The sequence below is a fragment of the Euleptes europaea genome, chromosome 9 (assembly GCF_029931775.1).
Source record: "Euleptes europaea isolate rEulEur1 chromosome 9, rEulEur1.hap1, whole genome shotgun sequence".
NCBI lineage: Eukaryota > Metazoa > Chordata > Lepidosauria > Squamata > Sphaerodactylidae > Euleptes > Euleptes europaea.
The window spans coordinates 21,759,489-21,784,460 of record NC_079320.1 but is presented as its reverse complement, the minus strand read 5'-3'; the positions used below and the strand labels follow the sequence as shown (position 1 = coordinate 21,784,460).

Sequence of the window (24,972 nt, the reverse complement as noted above, 5' to 3'; positions counted from 1 at the left end):
CTGCAAGGTATGGTGTCTGCGCTCCTGTTCAGGAAACGTGCAGGTAAATTAATCAGGACCTGTACTTGCAGAGCAAAGCAATTGACTACATCCCCCAGAATTCCCCATGGCATGGCTACGGTAAGCCATGCGGTCCCATTCACCGAAGCTTTCGCTGCAAAGGAATTCCTTGAGGCTCTGCGGGTGCAGTTCATTCAACTGCTGATTATTATTTTTCAGTTTCCAAGCCGACATCAGGGCAGATCTCGAAACAATTCCTGGGGGAACAATAAGCAAGCATGAGCACTTCTGGAAAAGTAAGAGGAAATTACTCTCCGTGGTGGTGCAGTAATTATAACTTTAAGTAATGCTACTCTTAAGGCTGCAATCCCCTCCCGCACGAGTATTACGGAATAAGCGACGTTTGTGCGTGCGCACGTCTACCTGCGAGTAAAGCCCACTGACAACATTTATTCCGGAGTAAACGAGTTCAGTTTATTGCATACTGCATGGTTTTGAGGCTTGCAAATGTTTTAAGTGTTGAATGCTTCCCAAGACTGGCTATTGTTGGAAGAGGCGGGTATAGGTTCTTTTAAGGATTGTATCTTCAACTTGTTGGCTTTAAGTACACAGAGAGACATATATCAAGGTATTTTATGTTCTCGGGTAAAAAAAATGGGAAGCAATCCTAGCCGATCCATCAGAAGTCCAATGTTATCGAATGGGGCTTACTCCCAGGAAAATGATCAGCCGGAGCTTATGAACTGTAGGGGGCAACTGAACCTAGAACAGGGGTCTGCAAACTGCGGCTCCTGAGCCGCATGCGGCTCTTTGGCCCATTGAGTGCGGCTCTCCAAACTTGGATCGGAGCCCCTGCTCTTGCGAGCTGGCGCGCCTGAGAGAGCGAGCACAAGAGAGCAGGCAAGCTGTCTCTCCTCCCGCCGTGGAGAATGGCCAGGTCCCCCTTTCCCTTGCCCTCAATGCTTGGGAGGAGCCTCCCCTCCCCTCTAGCTGTGCGATTGCTGGGCGGGCGGCTCAGCAGTTCCTGCCCCGCCCGCCTATCAGCTGTTGGGCAGGGCGGGCTTTCTTTGGTAGACCTGGCCTCTGGCTGAGTCCCATTGGGAGGCCATGTCTACCCACTGGCTTTCTTGGCGGTAGACCTGGACTCCGAGGAGGGGGAAAAGTCCCCCTTCAGAGGCTTCTATGGGCCTCCGGAGGCCAGGTCTACTGCCAAGAAAGCCAATGGGTAGACCTGGCCTCCCAATGGGACTCAGCCGGAGGCAGGTCTACCAATAGGCTTTTATGGCGGTAGACCAGGCCTCCAGATGAGGACTCCAGACGGGGAGGGGGAAATGGCAGGGACTTACAATTTAATTTTTATCAATAAATAAGATCACTATTAAGTATGATATCAAGTTTTATTCAGTGTACCTATAGTTTAATTAAGACTTAAAACTTTAATTAAAGGTTATTAAGTTAATAAACAGTATACCTACCTATATAGTTTAAGTTTAAGAAATTTGGCTCTCAAAAGAAATCTCAATCGTTGTACTGTTGATATTTGGCTCTTTTGACTAATGAGTTTGCCGACCCCTGACCTAGAAGAATTACTGTATTAAGCACTAACTTGGAAGGTATCTGAACTCTGCCTTAGTTTAATATACACTGAGAATGTGAAGGTCTTTTACAGGAAAATTGCCAGAGGAGCCTATGTAAAAGACACCATGAATTACACAAAGATAAAAGCCTGAACACAAGAACATTTGGACTTCCATTGGTTAGAAAACAAATTAAGGAGAGTATGGAGTATATCCAGAGGGTATGCAGGTTGTTTACCTTCATGTTGTAATGTTAATCTCTACATTACACATTTTAAGAGTGCCTATGCATATCAAACGTGTCTTTGCATTTCAAAAGGGTTTCTCTAATGGTGATTGCACATCTTCACATACTTACATTTTATTATTATATTAGCCAACTGTTTTATGTCACAACAGTTTGGCAAGCCAGCTGGATTTTTTGGGGGTCCTTGGTCCAGGTAATCTTGGCCCCCTCAAGGGTGCACTTGCGAGCACCCCTATTTTTTTTCGGGGGAAAGTGTCACCCTTGGCGGGCCCTGCAGATTGCATGGTCTAACGGCTGCTGTCCCTATTTATTGACTATCCTTCAGCTGTGAGAATAAAAGGAGAAAACTACTACCCGCCACACCTGGAGTGGTGAGTACAGAATTGTGGGGCTGAAAGGTAGAGGCGAACACCTTAGGTACTAATTTATGGTATGGTGACAGGGTTGCCAAATCTGGGAAAGTCCTGGAAATTTGGGGGTGAAGTCTGGGATTTGGGGAGGGATGGAACTTTCATGGGGTATAATTTCATAAAGGCCACCCTCTGAAGCAGCCATACTCTCCAGGGGAACTGATCTCTCTCGTCTAGGAGATTACCAACTCCCACCTGGAGGATGGGAACTCCAGTGGAAATAGAGCATTAGGTGTGGTGGCTCACATTTTACACTTCTGGTCTACACTGAACCCATGATACATTTTCTGCAGTTTTGTGAAACTCAAAATTTCCATTTAGTGTCAATGCCACTTCCTCAAAAATGGCCTTAGGAACCTGAAGAGAACGGCTTTGGGGGAGTTATTGTAATTTCCACCCTAATCCCCAAATGGGCCGAGCTTCACCCATGGCCACCCACGATGAAACATTTTGTAGCCAGAAGAAAAGAAAGCTAGTGTTCACCTTCCTTTTCTATTTCTTTTTAATCTGGTTTCTTTTCTTTACTTAACCAACCTCCTTATTAAACCTTATGTGCTCAATAGCATGTCATGGTCTCTGAGATTTTTGTCCCTTGAAATCTATAAAGTCCTCATATGTAAGGAAGGTTCAGAACTGAGCTAAAATACCATCAGGGTCTTCCAGTGATTTAATAGAACTGCTTAACAGCTCTATCTGGGAAAGTTGCCACTGTTATGAGAGAGAAGAGTTGGTAGAGGCACCAGCACAGTATTAGATAAAGGCAGCTGTGCCGATGCTCTGTAACAGTGCTGACTAAGAGCTATGATGTAATGCAATGGGAAACATTTTCCTTAACCAGAAGGAACAGCTGTATGGTTTGAAATAAAATACACTTCAGATGGGCTGAGAAGCACAGGTTTGAAGAGCATATAAGGAGGAATCAGGCAGCCAGAGAATCAGAGAGTTATTGAAAGGCTGACACCCGCAGATATGACATGGCTCTCTCCCTCTCTTGCGTGAGAGGTAAAAGACTTGGGACTTTGTTTCTTGCATGACTCAAAGCTCTTAAGCTAAGATGTGTTCAAGAGTTTAGGCCTTGTACGGTCTGGATTCTTGAACATACCTTACAATATTTACAGTCTTCTTGTGGAGCTAATAACTCCTTTTGGAGGAGATCCATTTCAGTATATTCAGTACTCATTGAGGCTGGATGTCTGAAATGAATGCTGACAGGCTTCTCCATTCTGCAATGGAATGGAGGCTCTTAGCATTCCCACCAACCTTAGAGTGGGAGTCTTTGGGTTTGGACTTTTCCATATTTGGAACACTGAGAGCCCATTTATTCTAAGAAGGATTGATGTGGTCTCACAAAGGTCTATCTGGTCTGTTTAGCTTCCCAATGCTGGCAAGCATGAAGATTGTAAAGTCTCGTAAACACAGGACTAAAGATAGTTCTCTGGGATTGTGTCAGAAGAATCCTCTAGTTGACAGAGGGAATTCTGAACCTCCTCAGAGCAGAGGCCAGAGATGTTCCTGACTAAAAGGAGAATCTTTGTACTCTGTGATAAATGCACAATGCTACCACAAAGCACAGCGCATACACAGATTAGATTGAACGATAGGTTCACACACAGAACTCTCTAAGATTGGCACAGCCAGAGAGACTTCATAAAAGAGTCCTACATAGGACAATGTAAACAGCTTAAAGCTAACACATAGTGTATTTCACATAAGCTTGGTATTGATGTCTGACTCTGACACAACCATGGATAACATGCATAAACACATAGTTATCCTTGAACATAGGCATCTGATCTATGTTAGCCTTTTCATAGGCTAAGATACATTAAAGATATATAGATGGCATGGATTTAAAATATGCTTTAAGATTATAATTACAGTTTACACATAATCTCAAAGAGCCTTAACCTTTGCACTTAGCAAAGACATTGCAAAGTTGAAACAACATATAAAGGATCAAAAAGGTTGACTTATCCTGAATATGAATTAAGATCTTCTCAGATCTCTCTGAGCCTTACATATAGGCAGAAAAGGTACACAGATGACATAGCAAGGTATAGTGTGTCTTCTGTATTAAAATATGATGTTTTGAATGATTTGAGTTAAGATGCTTATAATCAAATATTTTCCCATAGAGTTAACCATATTTTACAGGATTTCTGTAACTTTATATTCTGAATGAATGTGCATTGCACTAACCATACTTTACAAGATTTCTGTAACTGTTATATTCCTGAATGAAATAATATTACAGGTTTAAGGTTTGAACTCTCATATAGAGAAATATAAAGAAACATAGAGATTGTTTAAGATTACTTGCTTGCAACATAAAAATGTTTGAGACTAATAATGTCTAACCTTATATAATATTTTAAGACTTTGTAACTACAGGCATATATTATGTGATGCAAATAAATGTGTTTTTATTATAATCACAATTATGTCCTTTATTATAAATTTACTGACGCATTTCAGGAGATGTTCTTAGTTTCTAGGAACCGTTGAGTTCTGCTTAGTAGGTGTCTTGCTGAATAAGATAACATATTCCTTCTCAGGAAGGGATCCTTTCTAATAGTCAAGGCGCTAAAACGCATGAACCGCGACAAGCATAATGATTTAGTTTCCATTGACAAATGTTTCTCACTGCACAAAATAGAATAGTCACTGAGCTGTGGATCTCTCTCACAGTAAGCACTACAAGTAAGCCAATTACAAAGCAGCATTTAAAGGGGCGGGGACTTGAGCTTGGAGACTGCTGGTGCCTATATTCCCAACAGGAAAGTGTGGGTCCAGTGAGCAACGAATGTCAGGTAAAACTCCCATGCATAAATGACCTATGTCTTGGGTTGCAACCCAGAAATTGCATCTCTACATTCTCAAGTGAAGCAGGAGAAGAGGCAGCTGTGGCTGGTTTCTTCCTTTCAACTCTTCTCTGGTGTGTTTATCTAGTGCATTTTATCCCACACTATCTCCAAGACCTCTGGACAGTATGCATGGTTCTCCCTTCCCTGTTTTATCCTCACAGCAACCCTGTGAGGTCAGTTTTGCTGGCAGAGTGCCTGTGCAGAATTCAGGACATTAAATTGATTAAGGGTGAAAAAAGCTTTACTTATGGAAACTGACAAACTGGAATGAACAACTTTATGGAATTAACAAACACACACTCTTAGCTCTGACCCTGGCTAGTATTTAGATGGGAAACCACCAAGGAATACCGGGGATGTGACGCTGAGGCAGGCAATGGCAAACCACCTCCAAACATCTCTTGCCTGGAAAACATTACAGGATCGCCATAAGTCGTCTCTGCCCTGAAGGCAAAAACAAAACAAAACCCTGGATAGAAAAGAAAAGAGATAAACTAAGCTGCCTTGCTAGCTGAGAGAGAGAGGTCTTCAACCCTTTTTGAGCCTGCAGGCAACTTTGGAATTCTGATACAATATTGTGGGTGCAGCCACACAATGGCAGCTACAAAATGGTTGCCACAGGAGGCGGAGCCAGCCACAAAATGGCTGCCACCGCTTACTTTCAGTCACTCAGTGTATAACCTTGTGCTGCGGTGGCAGCTGCTGCCAAAGCTATGTTTTTAAAAACCTATATAGCTAATAAAATCTCCAATGGCCCTTGCTGGACAAAAGCTACACCTGACCTCACCCACTCTCTGAAAACACTTGGCAGGGACCAGGAAAGGCTAGTGTGTGCCATGGCTCCCATAGGAACCACATTGGGGACCACTGTTCTAGAAGAAAAACCGGAGACTAGTATTTTGCAAACAGACAAGGAGAAACCCCTTTAGAACGAAGAGCTTTCTGCCCCCTTGCAGGATTTTCTTTCCTCTTCTTTGTACAGAAGACATTGCTATGTTCCAGCAAGTTAGACTGAGAGGCCCAAGATCATGCAGGGAACTTGATGGCAGTGTAAAGATTGGGACCCAGTGAGCCCATGTCCTATTCTGACTCTGTAATCAAACTAGCTTTCATCTGGTCTCAGGTGCAGAATCCCAGATGTGCTACATCTTTGCAGCATTTTCGTGGGTCAAGTCAGCCTGCTCTTGATCATATCACCTGAACAAATGAAGCTGCCTTATACTGAATCAGACCCTTGGTCCATCAAAGTCAGTATTGTCTACTCAGACCGGCAGCGGCTCTCCAGGGACTCAGGCAGGGGTCTTTCACATCACCTACTTGCCTAGTTCCTTTAACTGAAGATGCCGGGGATTGGACCTGGGACCTTCTGTATGCCAAGCAGATGCTCTACCACTGAGCCACAGCCTCTCCCCATCCACTTTTCAACTTGCACGGCAGGCCACAGGAAGAGGCTGAAAAACTCTCTTTTTTTGAAAACAGGTTATAAAGTGCAAAGCTGCGGTGGCCTGGGAAGTAGGCAAGCCACTTTCTATTGAAGAGATAGAAGTTGCCCCACCAAAGTCTCATGAAGTCCGTGTGAAGGTAAGCAAAACAGTTTGCAGCCACTGTCCATGTGTGCCTCAGCTATGTGCTTTCTTTATAGATGTGTATCTTGCATCTATCCATCAGTTTCTCATGCAGCTTGTGAAAGGGGTCGTCCTAGATTTTGTTGTACATGCAAGGGTGGGAGGCTGAAAGAAGGGAAACGCCTAAGTAGGGGTTCATTCTACGTTCCAACTTGGACATTAAAGAAACCAAACAAAACAAACGGCACGCGACTGCTGCCAAAAAGATAATGTTCACATGAGGCTGCCTTCTGCCGAGTTAGATCCTTGATCTGCCAAGGTCAGTATTTTCTACTCTGAATGGCAGCATATCTCCAGGGTCTCAGGCGGAGGACTTTCACATCACCTACTATCTTAACTGGCGATTCTCAGGACTGGTCCTGGGACCTTCTGCATGCAAAAAAATCCAGCGGCTTCCTGATCTGTATCTCACTCTTAACTACTGTGTTACATCCGATTAAGGCCATGCCTAGGTTTGCCCAGGTTTGCCCAGGTTGTGATATCATCACATTGCAGGTTTCCTTTCTCTCATGCCACATTGCTGGCTGCAAGGGATACACAAATGCACATAGATGTGAAGAATTCCTAGGGGAAGAGGAGGGCAGAATTTGGAACACAGGGCTGCTTTTTTTGGCTGCAGCCCAGCTTCAAGTCTGCAACATCTAGTTCTGCCTTAACAATCAAGTGGTTGGGAGACTGAAACTTTTCTTTTCCTTGAAATCACTCAGGAATTTTCTGTTTTGATGCCTGGGACTCTACTGTACATTTGACTGGGATGATTGTACTCATCCAAGTGGAGAAGACAGATGGATAATAAAGAAGAATACATGTCCATCCCCCTGAATTACATATGACACTGCCAGTCAGACCATTGCTTCATCTGTTTCAAGATGGTTTCTTCTGGTTGGCAGGCCTTGGACAGAACAAAATCTTCCTTGATCCCTGTTTTGAGATCCTTTCACTGGAGAGGCCAGGCATTGACCTTAGAGCTTCTGCTTGCGAAGCATGTGCTTTTCCACTGAGCCATGGACCCTCTCCATAAATTAGAATCATAGAGTGGGAAGGGATGACCAGGGTCATCTAGTTCAACCCCCTGCACAATGCAGGAAATTCACAATTACGTCCTCCCCACACACTCCCAGTGACCCTCTACTCCATGCCCAGAAGATGGCAAAAAAATAATTATTATCCCTTTTGAGTCCAGAGGATCGCCTGCATCAGCACAGGCTCCAAGCCACCTTTCACTAGTGCCAGGGTGCACATTATCTTGTTGCTTATAGCATCTTATTTGTGAGGCTGACCCATTGATTTCATTTTCTTACAGATAATTGCCACAGGGATATGTGGCACGGATGAGCATGTTCTGACTGGCTCTTTCCCTAAAGTAGAGTATCCTGTAATTCCTGGCCATGAAGGAGCTGGAATTGTGGAGAGTATTGGTGAGGGGGTGACTTGCGTGAAACCAGGTATGTGGAGAGTAGGATTTATTGTTTTGAACTGTTTTTAAGGATCCCCTACAGCAAATAATTGCCATAAGAAAATCATGCACAGTTATTAGAAGCCTCAGAGTTTCCCAATTTCTCTTTCATATCCCAGTTTGTTCTTTATGAGCCTGGGACTAAGCAGCAATTATTTCCTAAACATATGTCCTTCATCTTTGCTCTGAGGGTTCTCGTATTTCATTTAACTTCAGTATCACTGAATAATGGGGGGGGGTGGACCTGAGCAATTTCAGCGGAAGGGGATGGGCCAGTAGTATCGAAACCTTCTCTGTAGAATGTTAAATCTCAGCCTTTTTTTTTTTTTAGTTTACAGACAAGATGACTAAAGGAAGATTTGATGAGAGAAGGGAAGAAAGAGAGCTTTTCCCCTCTCTCTGCTATCTCCATCCCACCCTCAGTCAAATCTTCTGTGAGTCATCTTTTCTGTAAATGTTTTCTCTCCCTTCAGAATACCCAAGAACACCCAAAAAAGTTGATGGTTTGGAGACAATGGACAGACAGAAGGAAGAACTGTCAAACAGTACTTAACTTGTGGAGTTTACTCTTGTGGGATGTAGTGATGGCCACTGGTTTAGTTGCTTTGAAAAGGGGGGTTAGACAATTAATGGAGGAAAGGTCCATGGATGGCTGTTACCCATGGCTGCTCAATGAAACCTCCATGTGTAAGTTAATGAATCCCAGTGCAACAACAGGGAAGGCTTGGGTCTTTGTGCTTCTTGTCAGCCTTCTAGGGGCAGCCTATTTTACTCTGTAAAGGAAGTTTTTTTATTATTGGAGAGCAGGATTAAATGCCACATCATGAAAAACTGGCTGAAGGGATATATTCCAGCAGAAATCTGTGCTTGGTTCCTTATTTGCTTATGTTGAAGTGGACAGCGGACAGGAGAGTTTGCCATTCAGATTCTAGTTGGACTACACATTTCCATCTCTCCTTACCTCTGTATATTTTGATACTTCAGCTTTCTGTTAGCACAAATAACCTGAAGGGAGATGCTTTCTCCTTGGAACAAGGTACACAGAGTGAAACGCTTACTGTTTTCTGGGTGATTGTGTTGTGGCACAGCTTTGTGTGCAATGTGACATGTTGCATGACCACAGGTTGCTGTCTCATGCTTTTATTCCTTTCATGCTCCCCCCTCCCTCCCCCCAAAAAACATTCCTTGTTAAGGAGCATTGAAAAGTCTGCTTTGCCACTCTAAAAGTCCCATGAAAGGTGAATGTGTGGCATCCTTGCCACATATAAATGGTTGTACAATAGGATCTGGTGGTCAGACACTGCTAGGTTCTCCCTTCCCCCATTTTATTTCCAGGAGACAAAGTGATCCCCCTCTGTCTGCCTCAGTGTGGAGAATGTAATTCATGTCTGAAATGGAAGACCAACTGTTGCCTGCAAACCCAGTGAGTTTTTTTTGGGGGGGGGGAGTTTCTCTTGCATTTCTTTTGGTGATGGTTTTTTTTTTCTTATTGATGAGCTGAGATCTCTCTAAAACAGCCTTTGCAACCCGCAAAACCTGATGCTGGACAAAACCAGCAGGTTCACCTTCAAAGGGAAGCAAATTCATCACTTCCTTTGGATAAGCACCTTCTCGGAATATACAGTCATGCCTGACTCGACCGTGGTTAGAATTGATGATGCTGCCCCTCTGGATAAAGTCTGTCTCTTTGGCTGTGGCTTTTCCACAGGTTATGGGGCTGCCATCAACACAGCTAAGGTGAGAAGTCATGTGCTCATTGAGTGTTCCTTGGTCCTCTTCATTCCGTTCAAAGCAACGCTTCCTCTGTGGGTTATATTGCCATGTGCTGTGGTTGGAATTTAACCCTATCCTCTTTTTTGTGTGGCTGTGTAGGTCACTCCTGGGTCTACCTGTGCCATCTTTGGCTTGGGAGGAGTTGGTCTTTCTGTTGTCATGGGATGCCAAGCAGCAGGAGCATCCCGGATCATTGGCATTGATATTAACAAGGAGAAATTTGGAAAGGCTAAGGAATTGGGAGCCACGGAATGCTTGGACCCTCAGGATTACAAGAAGCCCATTCAAGAAGTGCTGGTTGAAATGACCGGCCATGGTGTTGACTATGCCTTTGAAGTCGTGGGATGCTTGGATACATTGGTATGTGCTGTGTTTGGTCAATGGTTTCTGGCTGCGCCCGCTGGGTTGGACCTAACCAGCTTTTCTGCAGGTGAAAAAAGGAAAGAGGATTCCCCTGTGACCATCAAAAAATGCTGTCATGGGGACCATGGGACATGCAAGCACAATAGCCATGCACTTTGCAACTGGATTTTATTGTGCGAAATGACAAGATCCATGTGCAAACGATTGCTAAAGTGAATTGAAAGTGGATTATTCAGCATGTGTGAAAGCACCATGAATAAAAAAGCTGGCTGGATCCAATCCACTGATTTTTACTGGAACCAAAATACTGTACAGTCATGACTTGTTGCCTTTCCCCCCTCTTTCCGGCAACCATTTTCACATGGATTTGTTTGTCAAGTAACCTCTACATGTCTACTATGGTAACCCTACCTGTTGTGGGATAATCTAAGGTGCACACACAATTCTGTTTGGACCCTGGCAAGGCTTGTTGGACTTTTATCATCAGGACCCACTAGAATACATCAGACACCTTAGCTTGGATCCCACTGAAAATCTTTGCGGATTGCCGACGTAACGATTTCCATCAGTGGAACATTTCCACTTCCCTCTTCCACCTGCAGCCCCAAATGCAGTTCTTGGGGAACAGGGGATTCTTGAGAACAACGTGAGAGAGGAGCCTAAGGTCCATGGGAGGGGAGAATCATTTTAAATCACCCCCTTTACCATCAGCAGAAATGATTTGCGGGATCCAACCATCTGTTTGGTTACCTGCTGCAGGAGAAGATCAGCAGGTTTTGTACACCTTTCCTAGTGGGTACTCATTGAGGAACCCTGCTCAGCTTGCCAAAGACCCCCCAGAACACAGTTTGATTATTGACAATGGTATGTTCAGGATCTACTTGGCTTCATAAAAGTATTTCCTGCATTCCCATCTCCCTCTTCTAAGAAACTCAGCTCACAGCGGCCCTGGAATCAGTTAGGTTAAGTGAAAGAGAATTGCCCAATGCCAGATAATAACCTACTTTGCGGTCTGCAAAGATCTGCCCTTCTTTTCCATCTCTAGACTCATCACTTTCGCCCTTGCTCCACCCTGACATGTTCTCTCATGTGTCAGTGTGTCTAGGGCTGGCTTCTACCATTATTTATGTAAATACACATACTTTAGGTATAAATTAGATATTGCTTAGCAGCAGACCTCCGGTTTCACTGGTTCCTCTTGAAACTTGGCAGTCAGATCATAGAGTCAGATCCTGCCAGCTTTCCCACTGGTGCCAGAGGGAGGACAGGTGATCTTGCCTAGGGTTGCCAGGGCCCCGCTGGGGGTAGGGTATCCCCTGCTCCAGGGGCCCTCCCCAGCACGAAGCAGCTGGTTGGTGGGGGACTTACAGGCAGGAAAACTAGGCCTAGGCCTGTGTGACGAGGTGGGGAAATCTCTCCCTCATCTCCTGCTTCGTTTTACCTCAAATAATTGAGACGCCATAGGCTTTATTCAGTTCAACAATGAAATAACAGAGGGATAATGAAATAATGAAATAATATACTTCACAGGGAAAGGCATTGGAGGAAAAACTAGTATTAAGGAAAGGAACTCATTTTCTGTTTAAATAATGAGTTGCTCAACAAATACAGCCCAGGTGTTATTTTATTTAACCCAGGTATCCAACTCTTTAAGGTAGCTTAGTCCCAGAACCTGCACACAGAGGTTCATGCGTATATTCTGGTGCCTAAAACTAGGAAATATGGAGATTCTCCCTCCTCCCTTCCTTTTTCTTTCTGTGTAATTACTTCCCAGTGCTTAAAGTAATTCTCTCTCAATATTTGGGCCAGGGAAAGCCCCTGGGCCTGACGTGGTCACAGCTGCAGTTCTTCTTTCTGAAACTGGATGCTGTGCCCAGTTCCAGGCACCCATTTTTACACTGCAAAACAACTCAGGCAAAATGCCTAGACCCTTGCACCAAGCCATTGTTATATTCATCCATAAAAAATGGGAAAATATGTAATCCATAGAGTAGGCAACCTCAATTTGTGGAAGTCAGAAGTTTCCGCCAGAGCATTATGATGTAAATGCCGGGGGGGCGGGGGGAACTGCCGGAACTCGGGATGGTTGTCATTTAAAAATCACAAATTGGCCCCTTGTAACTCGGTCTGTGGCAACATCACAGATTACAATTTGGGAAGGTCATCCAGAATTGAGGAGCGAGGCTTTGAGTTGATTTAAAGAACAAGGAATTGCTCAATTTCTGATGCGCTCTAACACTCTCTTGCCACAAACAACTACTTCCCAGCTTTTGTACGTGTTTTTTAAAGAAATCTATACTCCCTCACCCCACTTTTTGACAGAGTTATAAGGGGAAAGCTTCAAGATTCACATTTCACTTATAGCTCCTCAGTGAAAAGTGCTTCACACTTGCTTTACCAAAAATAAAGTAGGGAAGTAGTCAATAATGGAAACAGATGGTTTGCAAGTTGAGGAGAACCCACAGCTCCCAAACATACAAGGATTTGATCCAGCTTAAAAGGAAATTTAAAGAAGTGTTCATAGCAAAACCATGCATGAATACATTAGTAGGGGATGAGATTCTGTATACAGTGGCAATTCAAAAGCGGTTACAGGTTATAAGGGTCCAGCCATTGGCTCAAGACCCAAGAGGGCCTCCTCAGCGATTGTGGAAGGCAGAACTTGCCGCCAGAGCATTATAATGTAAATGCCTCATATTGAATGCTGGAGTTAACTTTCTGACCCAGGGATAGTTGTCATTTAAAAAACACAAATTGGCCCCTTCGCTCTTTGTAACTCGGTCTGTGGCAACACCACGGTCTACAAAGGACACCGTGAAATACACATTAGCTTAGGAGTTGACCTATTCCTTCACGTCTCACGTCCCCCCGTGATTTTGGGAAGCTCATCCAGAATTCAAGAGCGAGGGCGAGAGAAGGGTTGAGTGATGGTTGCTAATGCAAAGCTGAGCGCTGCAGCGGGGGTCTCCTTCTCGGGGAGTGGTCTCACTTCACTCAGTAAAAGATAGATTGCAAACAAACAAGTGAAAACATACTTGTCGCCATCCTTTTTTGGGAACCCCCGGTTCCCATACACCACCATCCTTTTTTGGGAACGACACGTTTCCACAGGGGCGGTACTCATGTTCCCAAAAAAACCGTTGACATAGATGGGCTGTCGTATGTGAATGGTGTTAGTTGGCTTGGAGTCAGCTGGGCCAGAAAGCGGCAACAGCCAGCAAAAATACAAGAGAGGGAGCGACATCTACTTGCCAGATGGAGCGATGCAGCAGCATGGGCAAAGAGGGCAGGGGGTGGGCGGAGTTTGGGGCGGTTAGGCACGAGCTGAATGCAAGGGAAGAGAGAAAACGGGCATAATACTGCGTGGTTCTTACCCTGAAAAACCAAAACTGCTTCGGGAACGCAGGGGAAAATCAACAGCCATGAAAAACAATTTAAAAACGGGGGGTTTTTTTGCTCCACGGCAAAAGAGAAGCAAAATCTACCGTGAAAAATGCCCCAGAGTCTCCTCCCTTAAGCTCCTTGTATGTCCCTCTCACATACAGGCTTTAACCCTTAGTCCGTCACTGCATCGCCGGCAATGTGACAATGTCACTTCCAGTGCGTACCGGAAGTGATGTTGCCGGCCTAGGCCTAGTCTTTGTGGTGGTAAGCCTTCCGGCCCCCCTGCTGGTTGCTATGGGGTACCTGGCAACCCTAATCTTGCCTGATTCCTGTCCCTGCTGCAAGTTCATCTTCTGTAGCTTTCTGTCTACATGGATCCCTTGAATAGCCTTTGCAGGGATCAAAAGGTGCCACATTTCCTTCTCGTGTCAGCAGAAAACTTCATAGGTTCTAGCCCATGTTCACCAGGGATTGGCCTGATCCTGAACTCACTTCATTTGACCATATCCTAATGCTTTCAAAGGATGTCCTCACAAAATAAATGTTCCTCTGGCTTCAGCCTTAGGACTTGTCAAGGTAGAACCTTCATGTGGTCCCAAATCAGGACTTCTGTGGTGGTTGCTTGGTAAAATCACCTGTGAAGGGGGCTTTACTGGAGATTAAAATCTCTTTGAGTGAATTAAAGAAGTGTATTAGTCACTAAATGATCGTGCTGCTTGGTAACTGAATGCTCTCTTAAAGCACTCAATCTGTACAGGGCACTGCCCTCAATCTCTAAGAGAGAGACTGAGTTTTATTTGTTTGTTCAAAGTTCAAAGTGAAACCGAGTATTATCAGCCAATAAGGTTAATGTATTTATTAAAACCTTTATTTATATATAATCTGATCAGTCTAGATCTGAGTAAGCAAAACTCCAAATAGACAGAACACTGGCATGCCTTGTAGAAATCAATCCTGTTCAAGGATACATGTCATTCCTATTCCACCTAAACTGACTTTTACCCCCCAAAAAGGTTACGTTTCAAAACTCAGAGCTTTGATAACAAAAGATGAAAGCAGATTTCACTGAATTCCAGATCTGAGAGAGTCAGGGATTATAGGATGTGGCCAGCTAATGTCGAAGCTATCACAAAGGCGAGCACTTAACTTTACTCGTCCTTCTGATTCGCTGTCTCTAAAGGCCTGATGTAAGACACCTCTGAGGATCCCTTTGTTGCAAACTCTGTTCCACTTGTTCTGGGATTTATTCTGTGAAGAAGGCCATTTATTCATACGTGCACGAGTTGTTTATTCATTCTTTAAGGCTAAAGACTGTAAATTAACTAGAACAGTGAAAAAGTGCATGTTTGCAGATTTTCCCACAAGAGCCTAAAAGCAAATTCTTCGGCCTACTGTGTCAAACACCTGCTAAACAGTGAGCCAAAGTTAAAATCCCTAACACTTCCAAACTAAATCAAAAGTGCCAGACACAAAGTGAATTCAGTGAAGCCACAGGCTCTTGCAGGGTTTGCTTGTGGCTTAATACCTACAATAATAATAATTGTGTGCCATCAAGTCGCAACCAACTCATGGCAACCCCAGGACCGTGGGCTTTTTAAGACAAGAGATGAGCAGAGGTGTTTTGCCATTGCCTTCCTTTGCATAGCAAACATGTTCTTCCTTGGTGGTCTCCCATGGCTGACCCTCCTTAGCTTCCAAGCTCTGATGAGATTGGGCTAGGCTGGGCTGTTGGGCTGCTCATAACCACAATGCTGACTGTATATTTGTGTTTATGCAACCTGCCTTGGGACTCTAATTTGGAGAACCAGGTTCGATCCCCCGCTTTTCCACATGAAGCCTGCTGGGTGACCTTGGGCCAGTCACAGTTCTCTCAGAACTCTCTCAGCCCACACGGAGGCTGGCAGTGGCAAACCACCTCTGAATGTCCTCTTGCCTTGAAAACCCTAAAGGGGTTGCCATAAGTCAACTGTGACTTGACGGCACTTTCCACTACCATCAAACTGCCTTGAGCCCTCATTAGTCAGGAAAGGTGACCTAGAAATATCTAAAGAAAGCAGCTCATCATGGCGAAACAGTGGTAGCCACCTGTGTCATGGACAGCGAGGAGCTAGTGGATCAGTGGTGACTATATCTCTTTCTCCCTTCTTCAGAGCTGCTGTGCCATGCATCCTTGGTGTCACAAAATGTTCCTTTGCATGTTAGCAACCTATTTAATGGTAATTAATGGACTTCTTCAATTAGACAGCTGCTCTGGCATCCTGTCACATGGGCTGTGGTGTCTGCGTGATGGTTGGCGTCCCTCCCCTGGACTCGCTTCTCTCCTTCGATCCTTTGCTGCTTTTTACAGGACGCACGTTGAAAGGGAGCTTCATTGGAGGTATGAAGAGGAGTATTTACAGTTCCATTAACACTAAATGAACAGTTTCCATGTTCAGGAATACAAAATTATGATGGAGTGGTTAAGAGGGGCGGACTGTAATCTGGAGAACCGGGTTTGATTTCCCGCTCCTCCACATGAGTGGCGGACTCTAATCTGGTGAATCAGGTTGGTTTCCCCACTCTTCCACATGAAGCCTGCTGGGTGACCTTGGGCTAGTCACAGTTCTCTCTGAACTCTCTCAGCCCCACCTACCTCACGAGGTGTCTGTTGTGGGGAGGGGAAGGGAAGGAGATTGTAAGCTGCTTTGAGACTCCTTAAAAAGAGAAAATCGGAGTATAAAAACCCCTTTTCTTCTTTTATTCGAAGTTAAAGAAACAGGAATGCTTGCAAACTGGGCATAGCGCAACACACAGCTTCGATGAGTGGCCATATATTTGCTGTGTTTTGATGGTTTAGAGATCTAAGACAGAAGGAGGGGGGCTGAACTACAACTTTCAACATATTGCAGGGCAGACCACGCATGCTAGAGGCTCAGAAACCCTGTCAGGCTGCAGGAGTTTATGTTTCATGTGATTTATGATGTCGTTGAGTTTTTACAGCTATTACATGTCATGCGTGCTATGCTTATTTTTAGCTAGTAATGCTGGCATTAGTTCCATTGTGCCTTTCACAGATTTACGGTGTCCAGATAAAAGACATTTGAAATTTGCGTTTACTCCTCGAAGTGTCAGAGAGATGAGTTTTCATGTGGGTGTTCGGTTTGTTTTTTTAAAATGACACTGGTGTAAGAAACAGCCGTCACAGATCAAACACCGCAGGCAGAGTGGTTGCCCTGTTGGATATCTCAGTTGCGAGAGGTTCTGTGGCTCAGCGATAGAGCACACTTGGTATGCAGAAGGTTCCCAGATTCAGTCCCCAGCATCTCTAAAGAAAAGGGTCAGGTGGTAAGACCTCCACATGAGACCCTGGAGAGCTGCCAGTCTGAGTAGACAATACTGACCTTGATGGACCAATGGGTTTGGTTCTGTATGGCAGCTTCGTGTCTTCATATGGGTTCGATATTTATGTATTAAAACATTTCTATCCCACACTGTCTGCCCTGTCAGCATTTCATACTTCCTGCATCGAAACCTTAAGCAACCAAATTATGATATAGATAAGGGGGGGAAACTCCAAAGTAACACTTAAAGAATGTAACAGTGCACGTACTTAGCAACCTTTGGGCTCTGCAATTATCTCACCTTGCTTTAACAGCATAGAATCCTAAGCAGTGCAAGTAGAATCGAGGAAAGCAATTTTGCTGCCTCCCTCCTCCCACGGCAGCCTTCTCTTCCCCCTAAAATTGTGTTCTTTCAGGTCAGTCCCCCCCCCCACCCGAACAGTATTGCGGGCCAAGGGGCAGTCTCAAGCAGGAGTGGGGAATCAGCAAAAATCACCCGCAAACCAAAATGCCATTCCATCTGAAGAACTATTGTGCTGATGGGATGGCATCTCAAGATCCTGAGCCACTGTGTTTACGAAAGTCAGTGCCACGGGTTCCCTTTCGGGCTGTATTTGTGATTTGTAAAAATGATCCTTGGAAAACAGACAGTAGAAGTTGTAGGGTTTTGAGGGACTTGTTCTTCTGTTCCCAGGCTGGAAGATGAAAGATGCCATTCCTCAACTGGTGTCCAGTTACATGGAAGGAAAACTGAAAACAGATGTTTTAATTACTCACACTTTGTCATTCAGCGAGATTGAGGAAGGGTTTAATTTGTTTCATGCTGGAAAGAGGTGAGATTTCCAACTCGTTGGTACTTGCTTTTCATTAATGCAGATTTGATGTGGAATCCATTATCTGTTGGTACTTGCTTTTAATAAATAGAAGCTTGGTGCAGAATCCAGAATGTCAACATATAACAGAAGAGTTTTAAGAGTTTGACGTAGTAAGGTACTGGCCTCAGATCTGAGGTGCCAAGAGAACAAGAGAAGGGTGCAGCTGTTGAACTAACTTACCACTCGTTTTGGTACAAGACTGCATTCTCTACGGCCATGTGTTAAGCAGGCTCGTTTCAGTAAAGTCTTAATCTCAATCTTTATTATTACTATATAGCCCGCCTTTCTCACTGAAACTCAAGGTGGATTACAAAATGTGAAAAGCAATTCAGTCAGACAGCAAAAACCTCCAGTCAGTGCAACAAACAGTGCAACAAAAACAGTCAAAGGCAACATAATGAAGAAGGGTTAAGAAGGTAGCTCCTTGTAAGCTAAAGTTAAGGTGACTACAACCACTTGGTGGTGGAAACTCCTGTCAAGCCACAGTTGAGTTATGGCAACCCTGTTAGGATTTTCAAGGCCAGAGACGAACAGAAGTGGTTTGCCATTGCCTGCCTCTGCACAGCAGCCCTGGTCTTCCTTGGTGGTCTCCAATCCAAGTACTAACTAGAGCTGACCTTGCTTAGCTTCTGAGATCTGACGAGATTGGGCTAGCCGGGGCTGTCTAGGACAGGTTAAGGCACAACCACCTAGGGTCTGTTTAGCCATAGCATCTGGCCCCATAGTGAGAGGTGCTTTGCCATGCCTCTGAAACCAGTTGGATAGCAAAGGAACATAAATGCTGTCCTGACTGCAGGACCTCGAAATACAGCCCAAGGGACATCCATGTTTTTCTACTGGAGGTCTCCCTCCCTGAAGCCCCAAAGTTTTGGCAGCCGTGCCTGAAATCAGCATCATGGAAATAAAATAATGGGATGAGTGTCCTAAAATAAGATTACTGTTTCATTGTTTGTTTTTTCTGCCACAGAATCAGTAAAGTTCACTCTGCTTTTTTCTCTTTCAGTATCCGTATTGTCCTGCTGTTTTAAGCTGCTGTATGGGAGTTTCAGCTTGAAGTGTCTAGGGAACAATGCTGACATTCCGAGTCTTTTTGCCAATAACTTGTTTGAGCACAGTGTCTAAGCAGTTATAGCAATTGTTGACAGTGTCAAGAGCTAGTTTTACTTAGCCCTGGATGCTTAAAAATTGCAAGTCAAGTTCTGAACTCTGGGAAATGGATGTCCTGAACAGGAACTTAAAACTAACGCAGAGAGGGATAAAAACAGCCAACAGAAAGTTTATATAAAATTATATGATTGTCATAGGGGAATCATTATTTGCTTATCTTAGAATCAGGCATATTTTTATTTCACTGCTTGTGTACATATTTGGTTGACATCTGTGCCTGGTATATCATATGCCGGCTCCTTGGGAGTTCTAGGTAATTCTTCCTTTAGAAAAACCAAAACCATTCATTCCTGTTTCTTGAGAGTTCCAACTTCCTGCTTTTTTATGATGACCAAATTTTCTGGTGAACATCCCAATAACTTGGGATCAGTTGTGTAGAACTGCCTAGTTTTGTTGGGGGCACTGATAGCTTCTCAAGCATGGGAATTTGGAACATGTGAAGTAAACTCTGGCATCTTCCTATGGGGCAAAAGCGTAGTTCCCATTTTGCAGGTGTGAAAGCCTGGTTCTTGGAAATGATTCTTGGGAAATGGCGAGTGAATTAATTATGGTATTTGAACATTGTTTTGCTTCCTCTGTTGTAAACAAGCAACTGCTAAATAAATGTCCTTTAAGGAAATGTATTGTCAAAGTCCTCACAGCTGCTACCCTTGTAGGCAAACTGGGTCCTTGATGAATGACTGCACTTGTGTGGGCAGTGGGTTTTGTATGGAGTGCAACTTGGTGAATAGCAGCCCTGGCAGATCTGCATTTTATTGCTTTTCCACCTTGCATTATCTGCAGGGTAACATTTGTCTGTGACTGTAACATCACTGCAAACTAGTGCAAAGAATTTCCTGTCATTTAAGAATGACCCACCAGCCACTGTATACCAATTCCCAGGCAAACCAAATGAGAAGGCAGCAGACCTGTGACTTGTGATATGTCCACTGATCAATCTCTAAAGGTAGGGTGTACAGAGCTTTGGGGGTTGTCTGGGTGGGAGGAAACGTTGGGTGGGAAGGGTTCACTCCATCACCCCCCACTTTGAGGCTCTGATACCACATCGCTACCATATAGAGGGATGGATCCAGACTATATTGGCAGTTCAAAATATTGTCAAAGGCTTTCACGGTCAGAGTTCATTGGTTCTTGTAGGTTATCCGGGCTGTGTAACCGTGGTCTTGGAATTTTCTTTCCTGACGTTTCGCCAGCAACTGTGGCAGGCATCTTCAGAGTAGTAACACTGAAGGACAGTGTCTCTCAGTGTCAAGGGTGTAGGAAGAGTAATATATAGTCAGAAAGGGGTTGGGTTTGAGCTGAGTATTGTCCTGCAAAAGTATTGTCCTGTAAGTATCAAGATAATGTGCTAATGAGGGTATGGTATGTTAATATGGAACCATTGTATCCTGAAGTGATCTGTTAATGTGTGTAATCCAAAGCTAATCTGTATGGCTATTGTTGAATGTTGTCTTTGTCTGGAGGTTTTTCAGGGCAGGAAGCCAAGCCTTATTCATTCTTAAACTCTCCTCTTTTCTGTTAAAGTTGTGCTGATGTTTATGAATTTCAATGGCTTCTCTGTGCAATCTGACAAAATAGTTGGTAGAATTGTCCAGTCTTTCAGTGTCTTGGAATAAGACCCTGTGTCCTGTTTGTGTCAGTCCATGTTCAGCCACTGCTGATCTCTCAGGTTGGCCAAGTCTGCAGTATCTTTCATGTTCTTTTATCCTTGTTTGTATGCTGCGTTTTGTGGTCCCGATGTAAACTTCTCCACAGCTGCAAGGTATACGATATACTCCTGCAGAGGTGAGGGGGTCTCTTTTGTCTTTTGCTGATCGTAGCATTTGTTGTATTTTCTTGGTGGGTTTAAACACTGTTTGTAGGTTATGTTTTTTCAAAAGTTTCTCCATCCTATCAGTGACTCCTTTAATAAATGGCAAGAATACCTTTCCTATGGGAGACTGTTTTTCTTGAGTTTTCTGATTTTTGTTTGGTTTAATGGCCCTTCTGATTTCATTCTTGGAGTAGCCGTTTGCTAGCAGTGCGTGATTTAGATGATTAGTTTCTTCCTTGAGAAACTGTGGTTCACAGATCCGTCTTGCACGGTCCATTAATGTTTTGATTATTCCTCTTTTCTGTCGGGGGTGGTGGTTGGAGTTTTTGTGTAAGTAGCGATCTGTGTGAGTTGGTTTCCGGTAGACCTTGTGACCTAACTGAAGGTTTGATTTACGGATGACAAGGGTCATTAGCGCATTATCTTGATACTTACAGGACAATACTTTTGCAGGACAATACTCAGCTCAAACCCAACCCCTTTCTGACTATATATTACTCTTCCTACACCCTTGACACTGAGAGACACTGTCCTTCAGTGTTACTACTCTGAAGATGCCTGCCACAGTTGCTGGCGAAACGTCAGGAAAGAAAATTCCAAGACCACGGTTACACAGCCCGGATAACCTACAAGAACCAATATATTGGCAGTGTTGACCAGTTCCCCATTTCTGCTGCAGACCCGCCTCATGTCATTCCTCAGGGTTTCTTATCTCTCAGGAACAGCATTTCATGGAGATTAGTGGACTGCAATGGGAAGAGGAATGCTGGGAATTTCCGTTCTGCCATTGGAAAGGTTAGGCTGGATCCAGCCCAAGGACCAGACAAGACCCAGCTGGGTCATGCTGTTTTGTGTCCTGTTTAAGTTTCTGGAAGAATGATGCCAGCTAATGACTTAATATTTATGAAGTGTGTTTTCTGAGTGCTCTAAGTATCTTTTTACTGCCCCTGTAATATAAACCAACGACACATGGGAGCTGACAGAATCTTGCTAGAAGCCATCCAGTGCCTCCCGCATTATGTTGAAATTTGGTCTTTCCATTTTACTGGTCTTTTCTGCCAGCTCTTTAGTGGTCTGCTTCTGTTTTATGGATGTCTAGAGGGTTGTTTTTAATATTGTGATGCGGTTTTAATGGTAAGCCTCCTCTAGCAGAACTCTGAAGAGATGGGATAGAAATATCTCGAATACATTAAATAAACAATTAAACTCAGAGTCCCTGTACTTATCTTTGCTCATAGCACATGCTCTTAATCAGCCCACCTGCTCTTTGTTCTTCTAATTCACTGGTCCCAAATCTTGTTGAGCCTGAGCATTTTTAGAATGTTGAGAACAGGGAATGGGCGTCACTACAAAGTGGCTGCCATGGAGGGCTGGGGAAATCAGAAAATATTGGGATGTTGCAAGCCGAGTATCCTAGAAGTCATAGAAGACATAGAATCGGAAGGGGACATATCCTCCCTGCTCAATACAGGATCAACCTAGAGCATCCCTGACAAGCGTTTGTCCAACCGCTGCTTGAAGACTGCCAGGGAGGGGGAGCTCACCACCTCCCTAGGCAGCTGATTCCACTGTCAAACAACTCTCACTGTTAAAAAAATTAATGAACCAATTATAAAGTGGGTTTCTTTGTGGGTTCTCCTGCTCCAATGAGGTAAAGGAACGCCAGGATTGGCTCTTTGCTTTGGAGAAGAAGCAAATGGGCACCGGGTCATCCACTGGCACATGCCATGGTGCCTCCAGACACCACACTGGGTATCACTATTCTAATTAATTAATTTTTAGGGATGCAAGTTATAAGAACATGTATCAACACAAGGTTTTTTTCAGTAAACCTTTTAGAACTTCAAATACTTACAGAAAGTGACAAGGGGAGGGCATATAGGCGGAGGGTCAGGATAAAGTGAACATCCTTTGTATCCATTGAGATCATCGACCAGGTCATTGGAAAGCTTCCACACTGCTTCTATGTAGAATCTAGAGGAAAGCATGCAAAAGTTTCACTTTTAATTGTTTGTAAACCATTAAGGGAAGCCTCATGAAGTTGACAGCTTTGTAAACTTATTAGTTCCCAGCTGTTCCCAGTTCATGAGTAATTTTTTCCAAAATACATTCTAAAGGAAACAGCTACTTAAAAAAAATCCATGTAGTACTTTTTATTAAGAACAGCCAAAATAATACAGTATGAAAGCTTTCGAATTCTTGCAAACTTCTCCGGGTTGAATTTTTTTTTTTTTTTTTTTTTTTAAGGGAAAGGAAGGGGGAAGATTTTTAGCCATAATTTTAAGGCCTCTTAAGGCCAGCATGGTTAGGAGCGGCTGACTCTAATTTGGAGAACCGGGTTGGTTTCCCCACTCTTCCACATGAAGTCAGCTGGGCTACCTTGGGCCAGTCACAGTTCTCTCCAGACTCTCACCTACCTCACAAGATGTCTGTTGTAGGGAGGGAAAGGGAATGCAATTGTAAGCTGGGTTGAGACTCCTTTCGGTAGAGAAAGTTGGGGTATAAAAACCAACTCTTCTTCGTCATCCTGAGTAGAATACTTTGCTGATGTTGGATGCCAGATGATGATTATCAGCTTGAACCCTTGGCGTGCTAGAACAGGAAGCAAAAAATGGAAGCTGTCCATCTGAAAATATAATAGTCAATCAGATGTGTCTCTGATGCAAAATGGAACACAAAGGCCAAGAACAAAAGAAAACCACAACTGTCCTTTTAGCAATGTTAGAGATTTATTTATTTATTTGCAGCTTTTCTGTGCCACCTCTCTAGAGAACCCACTCAAGGCAGTTTACAAATTAATACATGCCAAAAACATAAGATAGCACAGAAGTTTTTAAAAATTAAAAACCCGACATTAAAAATACAGCTAGAGCATAACAGCAGCATAAGATATTTTGCAGCTTAAAATGAGTCTATTAAAATAGTTCTCAGACTGGAAGCAGAGTGTAAAAATAATTTTAAAAGTTCAGCCACTTAGTTACACTGGATTAAAAAAAATGTTTTGGCCTAGTGCCTAAAAGAGTAGACTAGGTAAGGCTCGAGCAGAAGGGCATTCTACAAGCAATGTACCACCACTGAAAAGACCCTATTTATAGTCACCTCTGAAGGCAGGGGCACAGCAGGGCTTGAGGAGGATCTTAATTGGTGGGCTGGGCAGTACAGGAAGAGCCAGTCCTTGATACCCTGGCTCCGAGCCATATAGGCCCTTAAAGGAAATAACAATCCCCTTGAATTGTGTCCAGAATTGTAGTTAACACACTAAGTAAATTGTTGATGTCCGCTGAATTGTGGTAGAATCTCATAGTGAAACTTCCCAGGTTCTTTGTCTTACAGCTGAAGTGTCACTTTCTGTAACTCCTGCTATTCCTAACGTGGATTAAAAAGTGAACCCATGTAATATATTGTAATTAACATTGGCTTGGATCCTGTGAGTGTGTTTTATGCACACTGGATGGTCTTAGCGATGAAGAGCATGTCCTCTTTTATTAAACCTTCAATACATGCAAAGGCCCATTGAATACCATTGATCTTGTGCAAAAAGAAGTTTCACCAGAAGAGAAAACGTGCTCTGTGGCAAAAATCTATTGCACATGGAATTGGTTCATAGGATCCAAACTATGCAATGCATTGTATCTTACAAGTGAAACTTACACTCTCAATAGATATGGCATGAATATAAATGTGAGAATGTCTTTTTCTAGTGTCTACAAACACTTAATAAAAAAGTACCGAAACTGAACCAGTTAGTTTTAATTAAATATTTAGATTTGGTAATAGCTGAATTGGGATTCTTGTTCTACAAGGAGATTCAAATAGCCAAGTACAGATAGGCTTACCTTCTACAGTAAAGAACACACAGCTGCAAATAGGCATATCCCTTCAACAGCTGACCTATCATTTATTATGTGTTTTCTGGGGAAAGAGTTGTTTGTGTATCATAGGACCTTGAATGATCTTGCCAAACTAATCAGCAAGGGAGACCAGTTTGGGTAGATTAAGTCAGGGTACATGAGATGACACACAGCAATCATAGTGTAAGTACAATTATTCTTATTTTTATCTAAATCCCTCTGAACAGCCCATTATTAAAAGTTATCT

General features: G+C 43.6%; 1 protein-coding gene across 1 annotated transcript; it reads left to right on the top strand.

The window, feature by feature from the left end:
* Positions 1-278: 278 nt before the first annotated feature.
* On the top strand, positions 279-18,940 carry LOC130482937 (alcohol dehydrogenase 1-like). Its single transcript, XM_056855816.1, has 9 exons — positions 279-296; positions 6,578-6,679; positions 8,027-8,168; positions 9,515-9,602; positions 9,697-9,916; positions 10,052-10,312; positions 15,941-16,076; positions 17,714-17,852; positions 18,898-18,940. The coding sequence occupies exons 1-9, from the start codon at positions 279-281 to the stop codon at positions 18,920-18,922; spliced, it is 1,131 nt and encodes a 376-aa protein (XP_056711794.1). The 3' UTR covers positions 18,923-18,940.
* The last annotated feature ends 6,032 nt before the right edge of the window (positions 18,941-24,972 follow it).

What these genes read in the sequence shown, in the direction of transcription:
- LOC130482937 (XM_056855816.1), top strand. An exon ending in AACTGTTGCCTGCAAACCCA is followed by an intron (nt 9,603 to 9,696) that starts GTGAGTTTTTTT and finishes TCTCTAAAACAG; the next exon opens with CCTTTGCAACCCGCAAAACC. An exon ending in GAAAGGGAGCTTCATTGGAG is followed by an intron (nt 16,077 to 17,713) that starts GTATGAAGAGGA and finishes TTCTGTTCCCAG; the next exon opens with GCTGGAAGATGAAAGATGCC.